The 17,575-nt window shown below is 41.1% G+C and overlaps 1 protein-coding gene across 1 annotated transcript in view; it reads left to right on the forward strand.

The window, feature by feature from the left end:
- The first annotated feature begins 13,571 nt into the window (after positions 1-13,571).
- Positions 13,572-17,575, forward strand: part of LOC118853958 (meiosis 1 associated protein) — a 104,205-nt gene continuing 100,201 nt past the window's right edge. Inside the window, 1 exon segment of the mRNA XM_036764215.1 lies at positions 13,572-13,811. Coding sequence (XP_036620110.1) covers positions 13,572-13,811 — 240 coding nt within the window.

The following is a 17,575-nucleotide window of genomic DNA, read 5'->3' on the forward strand; positions in this document are numbered from 1 at the left end:
TGCTGGCTTATCACTGTCATTTGCCTTTTGTTTTAAACTGTAGTATTCTTAATGTTTGCTACAGGAAGTGTCTCATTTGAAATGCTCCGAGTGTGTTCTAGTGGGATACTGTTGCTGTTTACTTATTGGGAATAGCAACTGAAGTGCTGGTCATTTGTCCACTCTATTATCTAAACACTGGACTGCTTGGAGGGAAATCCCTGCCAGATGGACAGAGGTCTTTGCCAACTTTTACCCTAACAGCTGGGGAACAGTGATGCATTTGAACACCATGAAAGTTGTATTTGGAGACTTAAGCCTAACGGAGGCTGGTGAAGCATGTAAGCTTAATGAGAGGCACTTGTGAGGAGCTGTGATCCAGTCCTAAGAGTCAGGAAACCTGAGTGTAAGTCCTACCTACCTCTGCCACTCTCTAGCTGTTTGGCAGTGGGCTGGTCACTTAGGGAAACCAAGACTCTGTTTTCCTCTGTAGAACGGGAAGATGATAATATTTGCAGTACTTAATTACACAGAATTTTGGAGGTCAAATGAGATAATATATATATAATTAAAGAGCTTTATAAGTATAAGCTATTAGCCTGTCTGTTCCATAGCATTTACTGAGAACTTGTGAGTGTGACCCTGTTCTTGGTACTGTGTTGGCAATGCCCATCTTAACAAAGAGGGCACATTCTGCCAGTAAGTATAATTTGTTATCAGACACAGAGATAATGTAGGAGGCACAGAAATGCATTCCATGGAATGTGAATCACCCCCTTAGCATACCCCAGCGTAGCCCCCCTTTGTCCCTTCTCTGAAGACAATCCCCTACCTAATGACACAGAGGCTGCATATGGCCGTGGCTCAGGCATTTCACAGCTATTACTAAACCATTTGAGTCCAGGGAAGACTGCCTTTGCATCAGTCATGCCTAAGCTTTGGCCTATCCTGGAGAGGCCTGCACCTGAGACAATGACCTAGAACCAAGGGGACCACAGCTCACCCCTCCATCCTTTATACCCAGACAAGTTTTATGAAAAATTAGTGCTATTCATAGAGAATTAGTTAATCAGGGCATCATTATATGACAAACCCAAGGCAGGAATATCACTATTAGCAAATACTTTTCTTATGGGATAATGTAAAAGGGCAATCTGTCAAGTTTCAGGCACTGGGAGACAGATTTTAAGTAGTAGTTGAGGAAATAGAAGATTAAGATTAGACTGTTTAGGAACATTTCATATCAGTGATCTTTAATTTAGGTTTAGGATCAGGGATAAGAAAGGAATGAACTGTTCTTTTGGAAAGGACGAGAACAGTTTTAGCCTGGTGCCTAGCGCAGGTGAACATTTAATAAATAATGCACATTTAAAATATTTCAAAAGCAAGTAGCATAGCATCCCTATAGGAAGGGTGTTTTGTTGCAAGGTAGCTATTTCATAAAGTTAGACATACCTATATACCATACAGATTTCTGGAGCTGTGTGTGAAGTGAACAGACAATCTGTCCCTGCAGTCTAGAAAAGCATCAGATCTGGTTTGTTTGTTTTTTGAATGCCATCTCATATTGAGCTTGTACTAAAACCCCCATATCTGTTTCGCAGAAATTGTTGCTAGCCACAACTTCCCCATTTTATTGAACCCTAAGTGTGGTACTTTCCATTAATCCATTACACTTCATCTTATTTAACACAAACCAGTGTTCTAGCTTGTCAACAACTGTTGGATCTTACCTACAAATTTTCTGCATCCTTTGAAATTTGTTCTCTCAAGATCTTATTTGCTTGTCAGATTATTCCTGGCTTTTATCTATCACAAACTCCATTACTGAATGGTCACTATCCTTCAAGGGTCCTGTGGTTTCTACTTCAGCTACTAGTTTCTCCTTGTTGATCAGAATTAGGTCTAGAATAGCAGTTTCCTTTGTTGCTTCCTCCACATTTCAAATAAGTAAGTCACCAGTGTGTCAGTTGTTCTGCTTTTGGAAGAGAGAGACCCCTAGCAGAATTGTAGATACTTGAGATCCTCCATCATTATAATATCATGCTTTCATGCTGAGTTTGTGATAAATTTCTTGGTTTCTTCATCGGATTCCTCTTTCTGTCGAAGTGGTTTGTAGAAAAGTCCTCCATTGATTATCACCCAAATCCTCTTCACAATGTTCCCCCTCCCTCCTCAGGTTCCTGAATTGCCTTATATGAGTATATCTCCATAATCTACAGTTCTACTCTGCCTCTTTTCTATGTTCAACCCTTTTTGAATAAGTTATACCCTTTCAGACAGTATTTCAGTCATGAGTCATAACCCATTGTCAGTAAAACCCACAATGTCAGACTTGTCTCCTTGTGGTAGAATCTATAGTTCTTCCAATTTATTACCTATACTTTGTGCATTTCTATATAGACCTATGAAGCCATGGGTTTTATTGTTGACTCATTTCTTGGATATTAGCCTTCATGAATTACTAGGCCTTTCTTCTTCTATTCTGTTTCTAAGGTTATACCTGCAACTCTATCTAGTACCTGGTTTGGCCGATCTATGTGGGCGATTTTCTCCCTCCCCTTCCCTTTTCAATTTCAAGCACTCTTGGTTATATTTGTAAGCTCCAGAAAAAAATATAGTCTTACTGGCCCTTGTCAGGTTCCTGGCCAAGTGCCCATCATTCCTGTATTTTTAGCTGTAGACCAGAGATCTAAATCCCATTCTCAGACAATATTGTGATAGCTAACTCTTCAGTTCCTTAGTCTGCCTTTCTCCTGTGAATACCCTGCCTTAAGTCATTACAATGAAGAAAATGCCACCTATCCCTGTAAAGTCTTCATTTTTTTTTACCCAGGACTTCACAACCTTTCTGGTGGCATCATTTATCCCAGAATCTCCAGAAATGGGTAGTTGGTCATCAAGCTTGACAAGTCTCGGAAGTTGTCTGTCACTTCCCAGATCAGTTCCCTGAGAAGATAGCAAATCTTGAGGTTATTTGTGTCAGACTGACACAGAGCTCTGTGACTACCCCTCAGCAGGCAGTCATCGGTGATCTCTGGCCATCTCTTCTTCTTCTGATCCTTACTGGATGACTTCTCACATCATCATTCCTTGGAGCCCAGGAAGCTCCTTACATACTCCCCTTGCTTACAGGAAGAAGTGCATTCCTGTTACTTTTCCTTCCAGATGTTCAGTGGCCCTTCTTCCCTTCTTCCTTTTGCACATTCTCTTACCCTTCAGCTTCCAAGGCTTTGTTTCTTCAAGGAGCACTTTATCATCCTTGATAACCTGAAGGGTACAGTTCTGTTCCTCTAGTCCTTTCACTTTCTCCTCCGTGATGTGGACTAACTTGAGTTTTGTGCAATACTTGGTAGTTAAGGAAAAGTAAACCTAGCAAACTCCACAGGTCATTGCAAAATGCCGCATGTCCTCCTTATTTGCTTGAACAATTCTTTGTCTCCTTTTGGGTAGTTCTCTTGGCTAATCCTCATGGATAATTGATATCCTCGAGGGTGTCTTTTATGCTGTTTCTTTCATACAGATCTTTTGCCATGACCTACTAACAAGAATTTCCCATGTCCTTTGGAACATTTGAAATTGTGAGCCTTCTGAGATTTTGCATGATAAGGATGGATGGAAGGAAACAAGCATTTATTGAGCACCTACTGTATGCCAGGCACTGTGTTACAGGTTTTACAAAGATCTCATTTGATCCTCAGAACAACCCTGGGAGGTAGTTGCTATATCAATCCTATTTTATAATAGAGGAAACTGAGGCAGGCAGGTTAAGTTACTTGCTAGAGTCACACAGTGAGGCTGAGGCTGGATTTGTATTCAGATCTTTCTGATTCCAGGCCCAGTGCTCTATCTGCTGTGCCACCTTGATGCCCTATTAAAGGACCAAATGAAGAGCATTAACAGCTTAACTAAACTGAACAGTTTGGAATTGAAAAATCCTTCATCATCTGTCAACTCCCTTCCCTCCAGATTCAGGAGAACAAACAGCCGCCTTCTTGATGGCCTGGATCCTGTTCCCTAGTACGACATAAGAGCTGCTGGATTTTTGGAAATGGAACAGGCTAAAGGGAAGAGTATGCCTAGAAATCCAGATCAGGAGTTAGTTGAGAAGGCAGCATTCACAAAGATTGAGAACGTATATCCTGAAACACAGTACTGAGAAGACCTGAAACATTTTGGGATCTTTTATTTGTTAATGACACAGAATACTTATGTGGAATGCTGTATATCTACATATAATAATAATAGCTCATTTTGGTAAAGCTCTTTTAAGGTTTACAGAGCACTCTCCACAGGGTAGCACTATTCCCATTTTACAGATGAATCTAGGGCACTGAAAGGTGCCTCAAGTCAAATAGTATCAGGACTGAGAATCAAATCCAGGTCTTCTGACTCAGAGTCCAGTGCTCTTTCCACCGCACAGTCCGTCCTAATTTATGTGCCAGCTCTGGCTGTCTCCTGCCAAGCTGGCCTTTTCCACTGTCCTTGATTATGTTGTTTCATAGCAATACTGAGCTTTATCACGTTCGTTGTTCTTAGAATGATTATGTCCACACTGTTGGTGAGTGCCCCATTTCAGATCACAAGGGAGTATCTGGTGAGGTTTCCTTTTGTCCATTTTCCACTTGTATTGAGTCCTGAAAGAAAAACTGTGTTGGAGTAAGCATAGATTCAGGCCTGATAGTCCAGGACTACATTAGTGGTAATCTTGTCTTTCTTTTTAATGTCTATCTATCAGGAATGTGCTGGAGCCAGCTTTAACCAACCAAGCTGGTTATTAAATTGTCAGAGTGAGCATTTGTACCCCATAAATCAGCATCTGCTACAAATCAGGGCTTGATTTGTTGTTTTGTTAATTGTCTAGACTTAAGAAAGTATCAATAATACAGATTAAGCTTAAAAATATGTGCTCACACATTTTTCCAACCAGAAAGCCCAGTTGTTAAACATTTACCAGCTCATCCCTGTATTGTTGTATAAATATTGCTTGAGCTCGCCAGGAGCGAACTAGAGGGTTCGGGGAATGAAGTCACCACTGGACTGGAGGCCTGGAGACTGTAGACCAATAGGAACAACAGTAACGGTAGTTGGCATGTATATAGTACTTACATAGCATATATACTGTACTTACAGTATAGTAGGTTTGCAAAGTCTTTTACATTCGTTGTCTCACGTGAACTTCAGAGGCCTATGGCTGAGAGCTCGTGATGAGTAGTAGAGTTCAGTTCCTTTGAGTCCGATGCTGAGAAGACCATGATGCAGGATCAGTCCCTATTTGTGAGCTTCTTAGTTTCACTCCATAGCCACAAACTAAATAACTCACTAGCACCCAGCTGGCATTTTGCAAACGCGTGATTACCCAGGGCATCCCTTCTTCCTCCAGGCATACTTCTTTGTGGAATTGAAGCAAGTTCAGCTCCTCTGTGATTTAGCTGAGGTGTTTGCTTTGTGTCTCCAGACTGTCCCACTCCTTCCTCTTGGTCCTCAAAATCAAGTAAGGCACAATTCACACTAGCTACTGATTCTCCTACCATGCTCAAACATTCTCAGTTACCAGTGCCATCCTAGCATCTACCACTTCCCTTTGCTATGCATTAGCAGTTTGTCTACTTTCTGACACCCTTAAATAGCCACACAAAATTGAAATCATTTATTCCCCACTTGTGCTGCTTTCTAGCCATAAGAGCTGTGTGGCCCTGGGTAATTCCTACATAAATGATGGTAGCCGTTTTCCTTCCAACCCTATAATATTCCAACCTCCTAACAGAGAAGGACTGAGTGAAAGAGTGTAGATCAGAGGTTCATAATGTGGGCTCCATTAACTTTTTAAAATTTTAATGATTATATTTAAATACAATTGATTTCCTTTGTAATCTTGTAGATTTTATTTTATGCATTTCAAAATATCCTGAGAAGGGGGTTCATGGGCTTTTTCAGACTACCAAAGGGACCATGATGTAAAAAAGGATAAGAACCCCTGGAACCAGTAGCTCGATGAGTGCGTATCCCTCCCAGCTGCTGGGAACACAACACGAAGAACATTTCCTGCTGACAGTGAGGAAATAGAGCATCTTTATCAATGATAATCAGTACATTACATCTTACTACATTGTGTACGTGATGACTCATAAGAAATTGTTCAAGAAGCTCGCTGTCACAGACGTCTATGATAAGTCTGGGAACAGTGGGCGTCACCCCTAATCTCTTCGGTTTGGTGTGCAGGTTGATGCTGCTTTTGTAACATCTTTTTAACCATCAATATTGCAGGGTACCCACTGCCCATGTGGGCTTTGTTTGGGTGGATGCAGAGAAGAATAATCCATGGCCCTTGCCCACATGGAGCTTACAGTCTAGTTTGGGAGATAGATTTACACTATCTTACACTTCAAAGCTTTGATGGGTCTTTGACTTATCTCGTCAGTGTGGGTTCCCCAAAAATGCAGAGGGCAAACCTTCGATGCCAGCTCGTTCTCAGCAACTTCTGTTCATGTATTCCAATGAATTTTTCGGGCCTTTAAAGGCATGTAAAAGCCTTCACAAGGTGGCTCCAATCTACTCACATTACATGGACTTTGTGTTCCAAAATGGACTCATTTGTTGTTCCCCTATATGACATTATCTCTCCCATCTTGGTTCGCTCCTCTGCTTTCATTGAAGTCCCTCCAAACCTCTGCCTTGTAATAGCTTCCTTCAGAGTCCAATCCAAGTGCCACCCTCTGCTGAGGCTTATCCTGATCTCTCCCACACACATTGCGAGCGTCCTGCCCCCAGAAATTATTTTATGTACATTTTTATTTAATTTTCTATATGCATGTTGTCTTCTTCCAGTGGGATGTGAGCTTCTTGAGGACAGGAACTCATTTTTGTCTTTTTATCTGCAGTGCCTAGCACATGGTAGATATTAACGTTTGATAAATGAAGATTAGAATTTCATAACTCACAGTCTTTCTCATCAACAGAAGAGAAATGTTATGTTTAAAAAAAAGAGATAGACGTTTGTTTTAGAGAGAAACTTGACTTAATTAAAAGCACAGCACCATTTCCCAAAGGAAATACCCAAAGGGCCATAGTACAGTCCTGGCAGTAGAATGTATCTGTTTTTCAAAGACCAGTGCTGCTAAGTATGGAAGAGCTCATCGTCAGTGGGCAGTCCACTTAGTGATGAATTCTTTAGCCATGACAGCCTGTGAAAAAAAATGACCTAGACACATGAAAAGTTAAATAACCATAATGATGGAGAGAAGGAATAGTAACTAAGGGCTGAAATTAGCTTGGAAGGTAAAAATAGAATTAGAAATCTGCATGTGGTATCTAGTTAATCAGGAGACCCCAGAAATGAAGGGTTTACAGTTTTTGCAATAAAAAATAATGCTGTCTTTGAATAAAAACCTTTTTTTGATAATATTCTGCCGGTATACAGTTTGTCCCAATGATAGGATTATGGGGGGAAGGGTATACTTTTGTATTGTACTGTCAGATTGTTCTCCAAAAAGATCCTACCACTTCCAGAGCTCTTCACCTTGACCCCTTTACCAAGTCTGTTCTGATCCCTGTACACTCCCTGAAGGGACCAAGCTTCTTAACCATTCCCGGCTCCTGAGCTAGCTAGGCTCCTTGAGTTCAGAGTTCTGTCTCATTTGAACCCCGCCCTCTACCTGTCTCCTTGCCTTTGATGCTGCTCCCCTCTCCAGGTCTTACTTCCCAGCACACCTACTCTCTACTGCTATGAACTCCACCTCCTCGAGATTTCATTTATTAGGGTTTGTTAACAAGGAAAGGGGGTATTAAAGTATTAACAAAAAAAGGTACAGAAACAAGTACAGAAATAAGGTCACCAGGCAGATGTATATAAGAAACCAACTTCATCCCAGGCATGGTCACTCTAAACTTTGTTGGTTTTTCAGGCTAAAGTTGCCGCCATAATCCCTGCAAGTGCCGAGAGTAGAGCCCAGTAGGTTTACCCTCCCTCTCCCCGCACCACCACCCCCCCTCGCCGCCACCATATGACCCTAGATAACAATAATATTTTTTGTCTCAAACATATCCAAGTTCAATTTGAGGTTCACCCTTTTGGGCTTGCAGGAGCTAGTTTATTGATCCACCTTTTCAATCCCACCAGTCAAGAAGCCTCATGGTGGCATTTTGGTGATCGTCCTTTACGATCAAATGATCGTAACTAGACACAATAACGGAGCCCAACTCAAGCTCAATTAGAGGACAAGGAAATGTAAGTAGCTAAACAGTCCTTGAAACCAAAATAATTTAACAATATACACAGATTATTCCCAAAATTTACAAAATAGAACTTTCATTACAGGAGCTCACTGTATTTTTATCATATTCCTTTGCCAGTGTTACCCTGTTGGTTAAACTGGTGAGCCAAAATGCTGTTACAAGGGAGTCTTGATGAAAAAACTGATGAATCATGCAGATATTACAGTTAAGATTTAGTTATAAAGAGATCCAGGTTGACTGAGCCTTAAGGGTGTCATCTTCTTGGTGGGAGTCACCACAGATCTAGGCTCTGGACCTTTATTTTATCACTTCTTCCTAGAATTATCACATCTTAGGGAATAAATTCTTGCTAATGAAACTAAATCAAGTTTGACTTTGTAAACCAGCTTGAGCCACGCCACTCCCCCTCTCCCCCCGCCACCTGAGAAAGGCCTAAACCCTGGAATTGCCAATTAGGAGAAAGACATTTTGGGCCCACTGAGCATAACCTACCATAATGCTTTGCATGCTCTGGCATAACAGATATGCTTTGCTTTGTTCTCTGAGTGAACCTAAGCTCTCCTACTGGATTTTGCTGACTGGAAACATTCTTCTGCCAAGAACCTGGCCCATCACACATCTCCCTTATCTTATTGTTTATGACTCTCCCTTGTTACCTAGTATGTTGAGTAATGGCATCCCTCTTCCCTGTTGTTTATGAGCACTGTTATGCTATGTTATGTTATGTCTATGATAGGAGAAACACAGACATCTTGGAACCACAATTTCAGTTGACACTTTGGCACCTCTCATCTTATTATTTTGTGAATCTGTTCTATTGAGAAATTACTTTCTCGTACTATGGTTAATACATAGGGAGACTATAATTTTGGCTAACACAGGCATCCTGAGTTAGGGAGTGAGGGAATATTGCTCTGAGGATATAAGATCCCCTTCAACTATCCTTTCCTTGAGCTCATTTTTGAATGAAGTCCTGTGTATGGACTCACACACATCTCCAGCTTAGAGAGAATAAACATGTGCATGCATGCAACCTAATTCTGTTTGTTCTTTGATCAAACCTCTGGTTAAAGGTGAATTCCATTCTGTTTGTTCTTTTTGAAAGAGCCTCTGGTTAAGGGGGAAACCTGATTCCGTTTGTCTTTTAGACCAAACCTCTGATACAGGTTGACAGTTGACAGCTGATAAATTAGAATTATAATAATTTATAATGAGAGAATCTACCTTTCCAGTTCCCAGAATATTCTTGCCTACTCTCCCAGTCAACTGGTTAGAGACTCCTGGGAAAAAAAAAAAGGAAAAAGGTAGTTTTTTTCATGTTTGCGCCTGTAACCCAACTAAAAGTAAATTATTAATGACAACCTTAAGTAAATTATTGCCCGGCATTATGGGCAGTTTCCTAATGAACTGAAAGGCTTTTTAGAGTGAGGCATCTCACCTCCCACTAAATCAGTTAAATTTCTTCAAATAGGTTTTGTTTGCCTCAAGTTTCCTGTTTCCCTTCTCTCTCTCCTTAAGTCCATTCAGATCAATGAATATTAATTTCTTACTACATACAGGACACTGTGGTAGGTAATAAGGATACAAAGATGAAAGATGATGTAGCTCTCAGTTCCCCACCACCCAAGGATCTTAAATTCTACCAGGAGGATAAGACATGTACACAGATAAGTTTACTACATGGTGCAGTGTGATGGGGAAAAGAAAAATCAAGACAAAATGAACTAGGAAAACTCGAAGAGGGAAAACTTACTTTTAGCTTTAGGGGATCACCTGAGCTGAGCCTTGAAGGAAGGGAGAGAATCTGAATTGTAATTAGATAGGTTAGGTAGAGTGAGTGAGCATTTATTAAGCATTTACTGTGTGCTAGCATGAACTCTGCTAATTGCTAGAGATACAAATAAAGACAAGCAAGGTAACTGCTGATTTCAAAGAACTTACATTCTAATGAGAGAACATGGCACATGGAAGGGAGAGGGAAAAGGAGGGGACCAGGGCTTTCATACCTGGAGATGTTCAAGATAAGACAGGGCCAGAGTTGGCCTAGTTAAGCTTAGAGTGGTTCCTGGGATGCAGTCTGGCTCCCTAGTGGAGTGGGAGTAGAGATGATGACCAGAGGGGAGTTGAGTGGAGACAGCATGACTGGAGATGGCACATTCCAGGCATAGGATCAGCCTGCAGAAAAATGCATGAAGGTGGGAGATGATATGCTAAGTTCAGGGAACAATTAGTCATTCTAGTTTGGCTCAAAATAGTATGAAAATGAGTAATATGAAATAAGGCTAATGGAAACTTAGAGCCACATTACAGAGAGCTATAAATGCTAGACTGAAGAGCTTTGCTTTTATCTTGTGAGCCATGAGGATCCACCAGAGGTGTCTGAGTATAGGGAAATGACATGGTCAGACTTGAGCATTAAGAAAATGACGTTGGCAGCTGCTTGGAGAATGTTTTGGAGACTGGATGGATTGGAGGCAGAGAGACCAGTTGGGGGGCTCTTGGGATAATCCAGGCAAGAAAAAACTAGGCCTGAGCCAGGGTAGTGGCAGTTTGAGTGGAGAGAAGGGGGTGGATATGAAAGATACTGTGGAAATTGCATGGACAGGGTTTAGAAACTGATTGAATGTAACCAAAGAGAAGGGAAAAAGAGTCAGAGATAACTGAGAGGTTCCAAACCTGAGTGGCCGGGAGCATGGTGGTGTCATCACTAGAAGGAGGTAAGCGGTGGGGTGGGACAGTGGTCAGTTCAACGTTAGACATATTGAGCTTGAGATTCTAGTGGGACATCCACATAGAGATATTCTGCAGACAGAGACGTAAGACCAAATGACTCAGGAGCTTAGACTTCACTGTGTAGATCTGAGAGTCAGTGGCATAGAGGTGGTGGATAATCAAATCCTTGAGAGGAAATGAGATTTCCCAAGAAGAGAGTATAATATAAAGAAAGAAGAGAAAAGCCCTGGGAGGCAGAAAGGAAGGAAGCAAACAAGCATTTGCATAGTGTCTGCTATGTACGAGGTGCTGTGCAGGATCAACTAGCGGATGGAGGGATTATGATAAACCTTCTGAGAAGAGTAAGAAAAAGCTAAATAGTCCGATAGTTACAAGGAGAATCCGAAGAGAGTAGAGTCCTGGAAGACAAAGCGAGAAAGAGTAACCAGGAAAATTCAAGGGGTTGAGGACAGAGAACAGACCAGGGTATTTAAATTAGAGCTTACTGGCAATCCTCAAAAGCAGTTTACTTCTTTTCTCTTTATCATTTTCCTCCCATCTTCCCTATTTCCCATTGGTGAGGTCCTCCTGGTACCTCCATTTGGGGGAGGGGCTCAGGCTGGCCCGTCTTCATTCCTCTCCTCCATCTCTTTCTGACTTTCCCCAATCCCCTTTTCAGCTCCCTTTTTAAAAAGAATTTAATACAGTAAGTACACTGCAGAGACTCTAAGAGATTGTCTGGCACGATGGAAGAGCCCTGGGTTTGGAGTCAGAGGCCCTGTGTGATGCCTTACTTACTTCTTGGACCTTGACCTTGACCAAGACCCCACTCAGGAGCTCATTTTTTCCTCTGTAAAATGAAGGCTAAACTCAATGTCCAGGACCTTTCCCACTTTAAATCTATGAATGTAGGAAAACAAAATAACAAAAATTCAAATGTCATTGAGAATCCTTCAGTTAATCCTGGGTCACTTGGTTAACCTGAGGTCCCTTCTTTCAGATTTTATTCCTCATTTCATTCCCCCAGCCAGTGTTTTTCCTCAAAAACTCAATTGAATCTGTTCGTCAATCCAGTGCTCCCTCTGTGCAAGCCTATTAAAAACCTCCTTCTTAGTAAAACTGAAAATATCTAAAAATAATCCTTTCTTTGGTCTAAAAGCCCTTGCCAGACTTCACAGTTTGAAGGTAGGGAAAAAGATCAAGGGTAATAACCAGCAGTAAGAACAGAGAGTACTTGTTGTATTAAGAGTCTTGCTATCTTCGGCCCCCTGGAGTGATTGTGCAGCTATTGCTCCATCTAAGAGCAGTCTCTTCTTTCCTCACTGCTGAGGTGAGTGGCGCTATTGGTGCTCACTTCTCCACAGAGAAAGCATTAAGATATTGATTGCTGGGAGCAGGTTACTTTGTTTTCTTCAGGGAAGACTTGAGGGGAGGGGTCAAAGAAGGAACTGAGGAGTGACTATCTTTGGAATGAATGTTAACTCCAGAACTGTATTTTTACATCCTGTTCTTGTTCGCAGTTCCTATAGATATTGCCTCACATCATCTCGGGGATAGAGACATGTCAGAAATCATGGGAGAACTCTGTCTAACGTAGAAATGACTTGAATATTAGATCAATGGTAAAATAAATAAAGTCGTTTCTGACATTTGTGCCTAAAGGTCTTTTTTTTGGAGGAGGTGGGGGCAATCAGGGTTAAGTGACTTGCCCAAGGTCACACAGGTATTAAGTGTCTGAAGCCCCATTTGAACTCAAGTCCCCCGGATTCCAGGACTGGTGCTCTATTCCCTGGGCCACCTAGCTGCCCCACTAAGAGTCAGTATGGTATTAATACTTTACATTTCACAATGATACAAACCACAGCCCTTCTTTGCTTGCCTCTCCTGTGCACCTCTTAACCATGTCTTGTTCATGTTCTCCCATAAGTTCACCACAAGAGTTCCACCCTAAGTTTATATCCCACATTTCTCTCTCCGACTCTGTTCTCCAAAAATTCATCTTCCCCTCAATGTACCGCATTCCCTTACCTCCCCCTCCCACACACAACAGGAAGGAAAATCCAAAAGTTCTTTTGTTGTGCTCTCCAACTTTTAGTCTCACCGATAGCCTCTCAGTCCCTATGGTATATGAAAGTATTCAGCCCAGGCAGAATGAATTTACTTCTTGGAAGGACTTTCAGAAACTAACGTGGGACCTTGTATAAAAAGACCTTAATAAAAGTTTGTGGAGCAGATGACACCTAAAAGTCTGGGCCTCTAGATCTGTGCATGCTACCAATATTTCTGTGTTCAGGGATTAACTAGGTGATGAAGTGGATACAGTGCTGAGCTTGGAATCAAGAATCTCACCTCAGATACTTACTTGACTGGGCAAGTCATTTAAAAAATCTGCCTCAGTTTCCCCATCAGTTAAAAATGAGGATGATAATAGTACTTCCCTCCCAGGGTCATTGTGAGATGATGACTGTAAAGCACTTAACACAGTGCTAGAACATGGTGAGCATTGGTAACTAAATGTTAGTAACTAAATGTTAGTTACTGTTCTGATTTTATTATTTTCTGGAGACTAGAGATTTCTCTTTCCTTCCCTACAGGCAAAGAGGACTTCAGAAAACAACCTGAGTTCCACCTCTGGTCTGGTCACCATGCATCGAGGACGTGTTGCTAGCCAAGGACCCCTCAGCCCAACGCATGCATGGCAGCAGCCTCCCCGCCTCCTCATTGTAGATGCTGCATGCCCCTTGTGGGCCAGGGTCTGCTCCAATCTCTGTGAGGCTCTGCAGAATTTTTTCTCTCTAGCCTGCAGCCTGGAAGGCCCTAGCCGAATGCCCCTGTTCAGCATGTATGTGGTTCAGAGTCAACATGAGTGCATCCTTCCTTTCATGGTGAGTAGAACCAGGAGAAACCTCCTCAGAGGACCTTTGCCTGAGCTGGGTTCCAGTTGTGCCACAGACAGGAAGTCAGAGCACCTAAGGCTTAGGAAAAGAAGGCAACGTGTTCCCACTAAACAGTGAGGAAAGTGAACCAGTTGGAGAGCAACACAAGCTAGGTTCCTGCACAAAATGCCACTCCGATGCTCCATTGTAATCTGGAGATGACTCTGGGCTCTTAAAGGTGATGATAGCAGTAGTTTCTACTGAGCCGGAAAGGTTTCAAGTACAATCTCAGTTACAAACAGTTTGTTTTCTGAGGACCAGCCTAACTAACTATGAAAAGGGTTCCTCACCACTAGTCTTTCCACTTGGGATTGACTTCTCTGGCGATCACAAAGCATGACACAAATTAAAATGCAAAAGGTCTAGTTACGCAACGACAGTAGCAGAATTATATAAAGAGAGGCAGAAGGGATTTAGAACCACATTTTTAGATTGTCTTTAAACATTAGTTTAACTGTTGGTACTCCCAATGTAAGGGCCTCATCCTTTGACCAATGAGCAGCCGTAAATGAAAGCAGAAGATACGGAGAAGGTGCTGTTAAATGGTAGCATGGCATATTGGTCTTCCAAGGAGAAGCAAATAAAGGAAGGAATTGATGGAGTTAGTTTACTTGTCTGTCCAAAGGCAATAAGAAATACCATTTCATGGGATGCCTGGTCATTGTGTTACAGTGCTTATGAGGAGCATAAAATGAGCTCATTATATACAAATGAGTATTGGTTAAAAAAAATTCTCCATGAAGATGATCGGAGCTTATGTGCTGACATCTGTTGGAGAGGATGAAGAGGTATAGAAATTCTACAAAGAACTTATTGAGACCTTCCCAATTAAATTAATATGTGCTTTTAATGCAACTAACTTAAAAAACAAATGTGTACATAAGGGAAGGGGGCAAAAAGAATGTTGAAAATATAGCTCAAGAGTAGGAAAAGAGAGGCCAACAGTTTATATACTGTACCAAAACCTGACACCTATATATCGTGAATAAATTCTTCTGAAAGATAGCACTAGATATGGCAAACACCAAATAACATCACAAAAATGACATCAGTTATATCTTAAGAGACAAGAAACAGCTGGCTACTGATGTGGAAATTATTTCTTGAATCAGCTTTCTGTGTACAGTGAAACCATCAGCTTGTCAGGGCAAAGATCAAAATCAGTGCCAAACTGAAGAAAGAATGAAAGTGAGAAGATACAGTACACAATTAAATCAGCAGCAACTTGCTCATGCGAGCTATTGACACCAAATAAAAGAGCAGACATTCACACAATCGCCATTTCCTAAGGAATGTTAGCTTGTGTAAACAACTAAAACAGGGTGCCCAGACCCTCTGGTTCTGTGGGTAGAAAATAGTGAGCCCATGGACTTGGACAGGAAAAGGTTATGGTTTCATTCCAATGTAATTTGTATCCTTTGCAATCCTGCGTATTTTATTTTATGTATTTAAAAACATTATTCTGAGAAGTGGTCCATAGGTTTCACCAGACTGCTTAGAAGCTGTTTCCGTGACAAAGCACTTGATTTCAGAAGACAAGGGCAAAAGTAATTCAGAATACAAACACAGAAGCTTAGGTAGGAGGATGGTAGAGAATTATGGGCTACTGCCCATCTCATAAAATAGCATTAAGCAATGGAAGGAAAAACAAACTGATAGAAAGCTTGTCAAGAGACTCAGTTAAGCCAGGTCATTCTGAGAGTGTTTAAGGATAGAACTTGGACAAAGAACAGATGAGGCAGGGTTATTATAACCAATCACTTCATCATTAATGTGGAGCCACCACAGTTGGACTCCAGCATTGCAACCTCCCATGTGTTTCTTAAAACAGTAGAAACAGAGATTGGGCCAGACCAGCAACACGTGGAGGAGCTATGCACTGTAGGCAGCATGATTGTGAGCACATTGATGGATCTATCAAAGAAAGTGGGAAAGGTACCAAACACTGAAAATCTTGTTAACAAAAAAAGGAACAAAGAAATTATTTTAATAATGATTACTGGATTAATAATATAATTATATTATATAATATATAATGTATATAATATAGAATATACTGTATATTCTATATTATAATATATATTCTGTGTATAATATATTATATAATTAATAATAATTACTGGAATAATTAATTTTAAACATAGTTACTGACCCTTAAACCTGTTTTCCCTAGATACAAAATCTTTTTAAACATGATATATATACATAACAAATGTATCTGAGCAGAAAATAAACATATTTTTGAAAATGACACTCAACAGTAAACCTTGTCTTCATAGTCACACATTGACCAAAATGTCCAAAGAATATAGCATTGCACTGTGCTTATTTGTTGACTATAAAAACGTATATGATTCACTCCACAAAATGTCACCTTATGGGCTTTTCCCCAGTAAGGTCTCTCAGGCATGTTAAAATCTTTTAAGGTTCTTTGAAAGACACATGGCTGAGATAATTTTGTTCACAAACCCTCTGATTATGAACTTGCCGATTGAGGCACAAACAAGGAGCTATATGCTCCCATAAGATGTTTGCCACTAGCATAGTGTGTGTGTGTGTGTGTGTGTGTGTGTGTGTGTGTGTGTGTGTGTGTGTGTGTGTGTAAGAGGCATCCGCTAGAGAGAGGGTGTAGAGCGCTGTGCTGTAAATGATGTCAAGCCCGGGGACCTCACAAAGCCTGAAAAGCCTAACCAAGCAGATCCATAGTCAGTCACCTCATTGATCAATGAGAATTCCTCACATTTAGCAACTTTCCCTGTAATAACAATAGTAGTAATGATGATTATAAGAATAACCTTCCCAGGTTAAAAAATTTAGAGAAATGCATCTGGAACAAACAGATGCTACTTCATGGAGCAGTGATAAAGGTTGACAGTAGGTACACAAGGCTATATTTGTCAAATGTAACTGAAAGGGGCAGCTAGGTGGTGCAGTGAGTAGAGCACTGGCCCTGGAGTCAGGAGGACCTGAGTTCAAATTCGGCCTCAGACACTTGACACCTTTACTAGTCATGTGACCTTGAACAAGTCACTTAACCCCAATTGCCCTGCCTTCCCCCCTGCAAAAAAAAAAAAAAAGAAACCAAAAACAAAATGTAACTGAAATTGGTTACCTTCTGAATGGAGTGTATGAAATGGCAAGATCCAAGAGTGGAATCCAAAGGCCCTTCACGAACAGCGCTCCTCTGAATTCAACCAGTAACAAAGGACAAAGAAGTGTCAGCAAAGGGGTCTGTCCTAGCTATTCGAGACCAGGAGATTGCCACCAGAAGTTGCAAGAAGGTTATCCTTAAGGAGGCCACTTATTAATCAGTGAAATTTATGCAAGGAAACAGAAACTGTGTAACCTACTACTACCCACACTCTTTCTGTAATAACCAAGAACTGGAAACTAAGGGAGTGATCTCTAAGGGAATTGCTAAAGAAGTTGTGGTGTGTGAATGTAATGGAATGTTATTGTGCCATAAGAAATTATGAAACGGACATTTTCAGAGGAAAGTGGATAGACTTCTGTGAACCAATGTAAAGGGACTGAGCATAAAAAGTAGAATAATCTGTACAGTGACAACACTGAAAAGCAAAGTGATTTTGAAAGACTTTAACTCCATTCGATGTAATAATACACCAGGCAGCCAAAAGAATGAAGACGAAACACACCACTCACCTCCCAATAGAGAAGTGATGAGGCCACTAGATGGCACAGTGGTGAGAATA

Source organism: Trichosurus vulpecula, chromosome 6 (assembly GCF_011100635.1).
Source record: "Trichosurus vulpecula isolate mTriVul1 chromosome 6, mTriVul1.pri, whole genome shotgun sequence".
Classification (NCBI taxonomy): Eukaryota; Metazoa; Chordata; class Mammalia; order Diprotodontia; family Phalangeridae; genus Trichosurus; species Trichosurus vulpecula.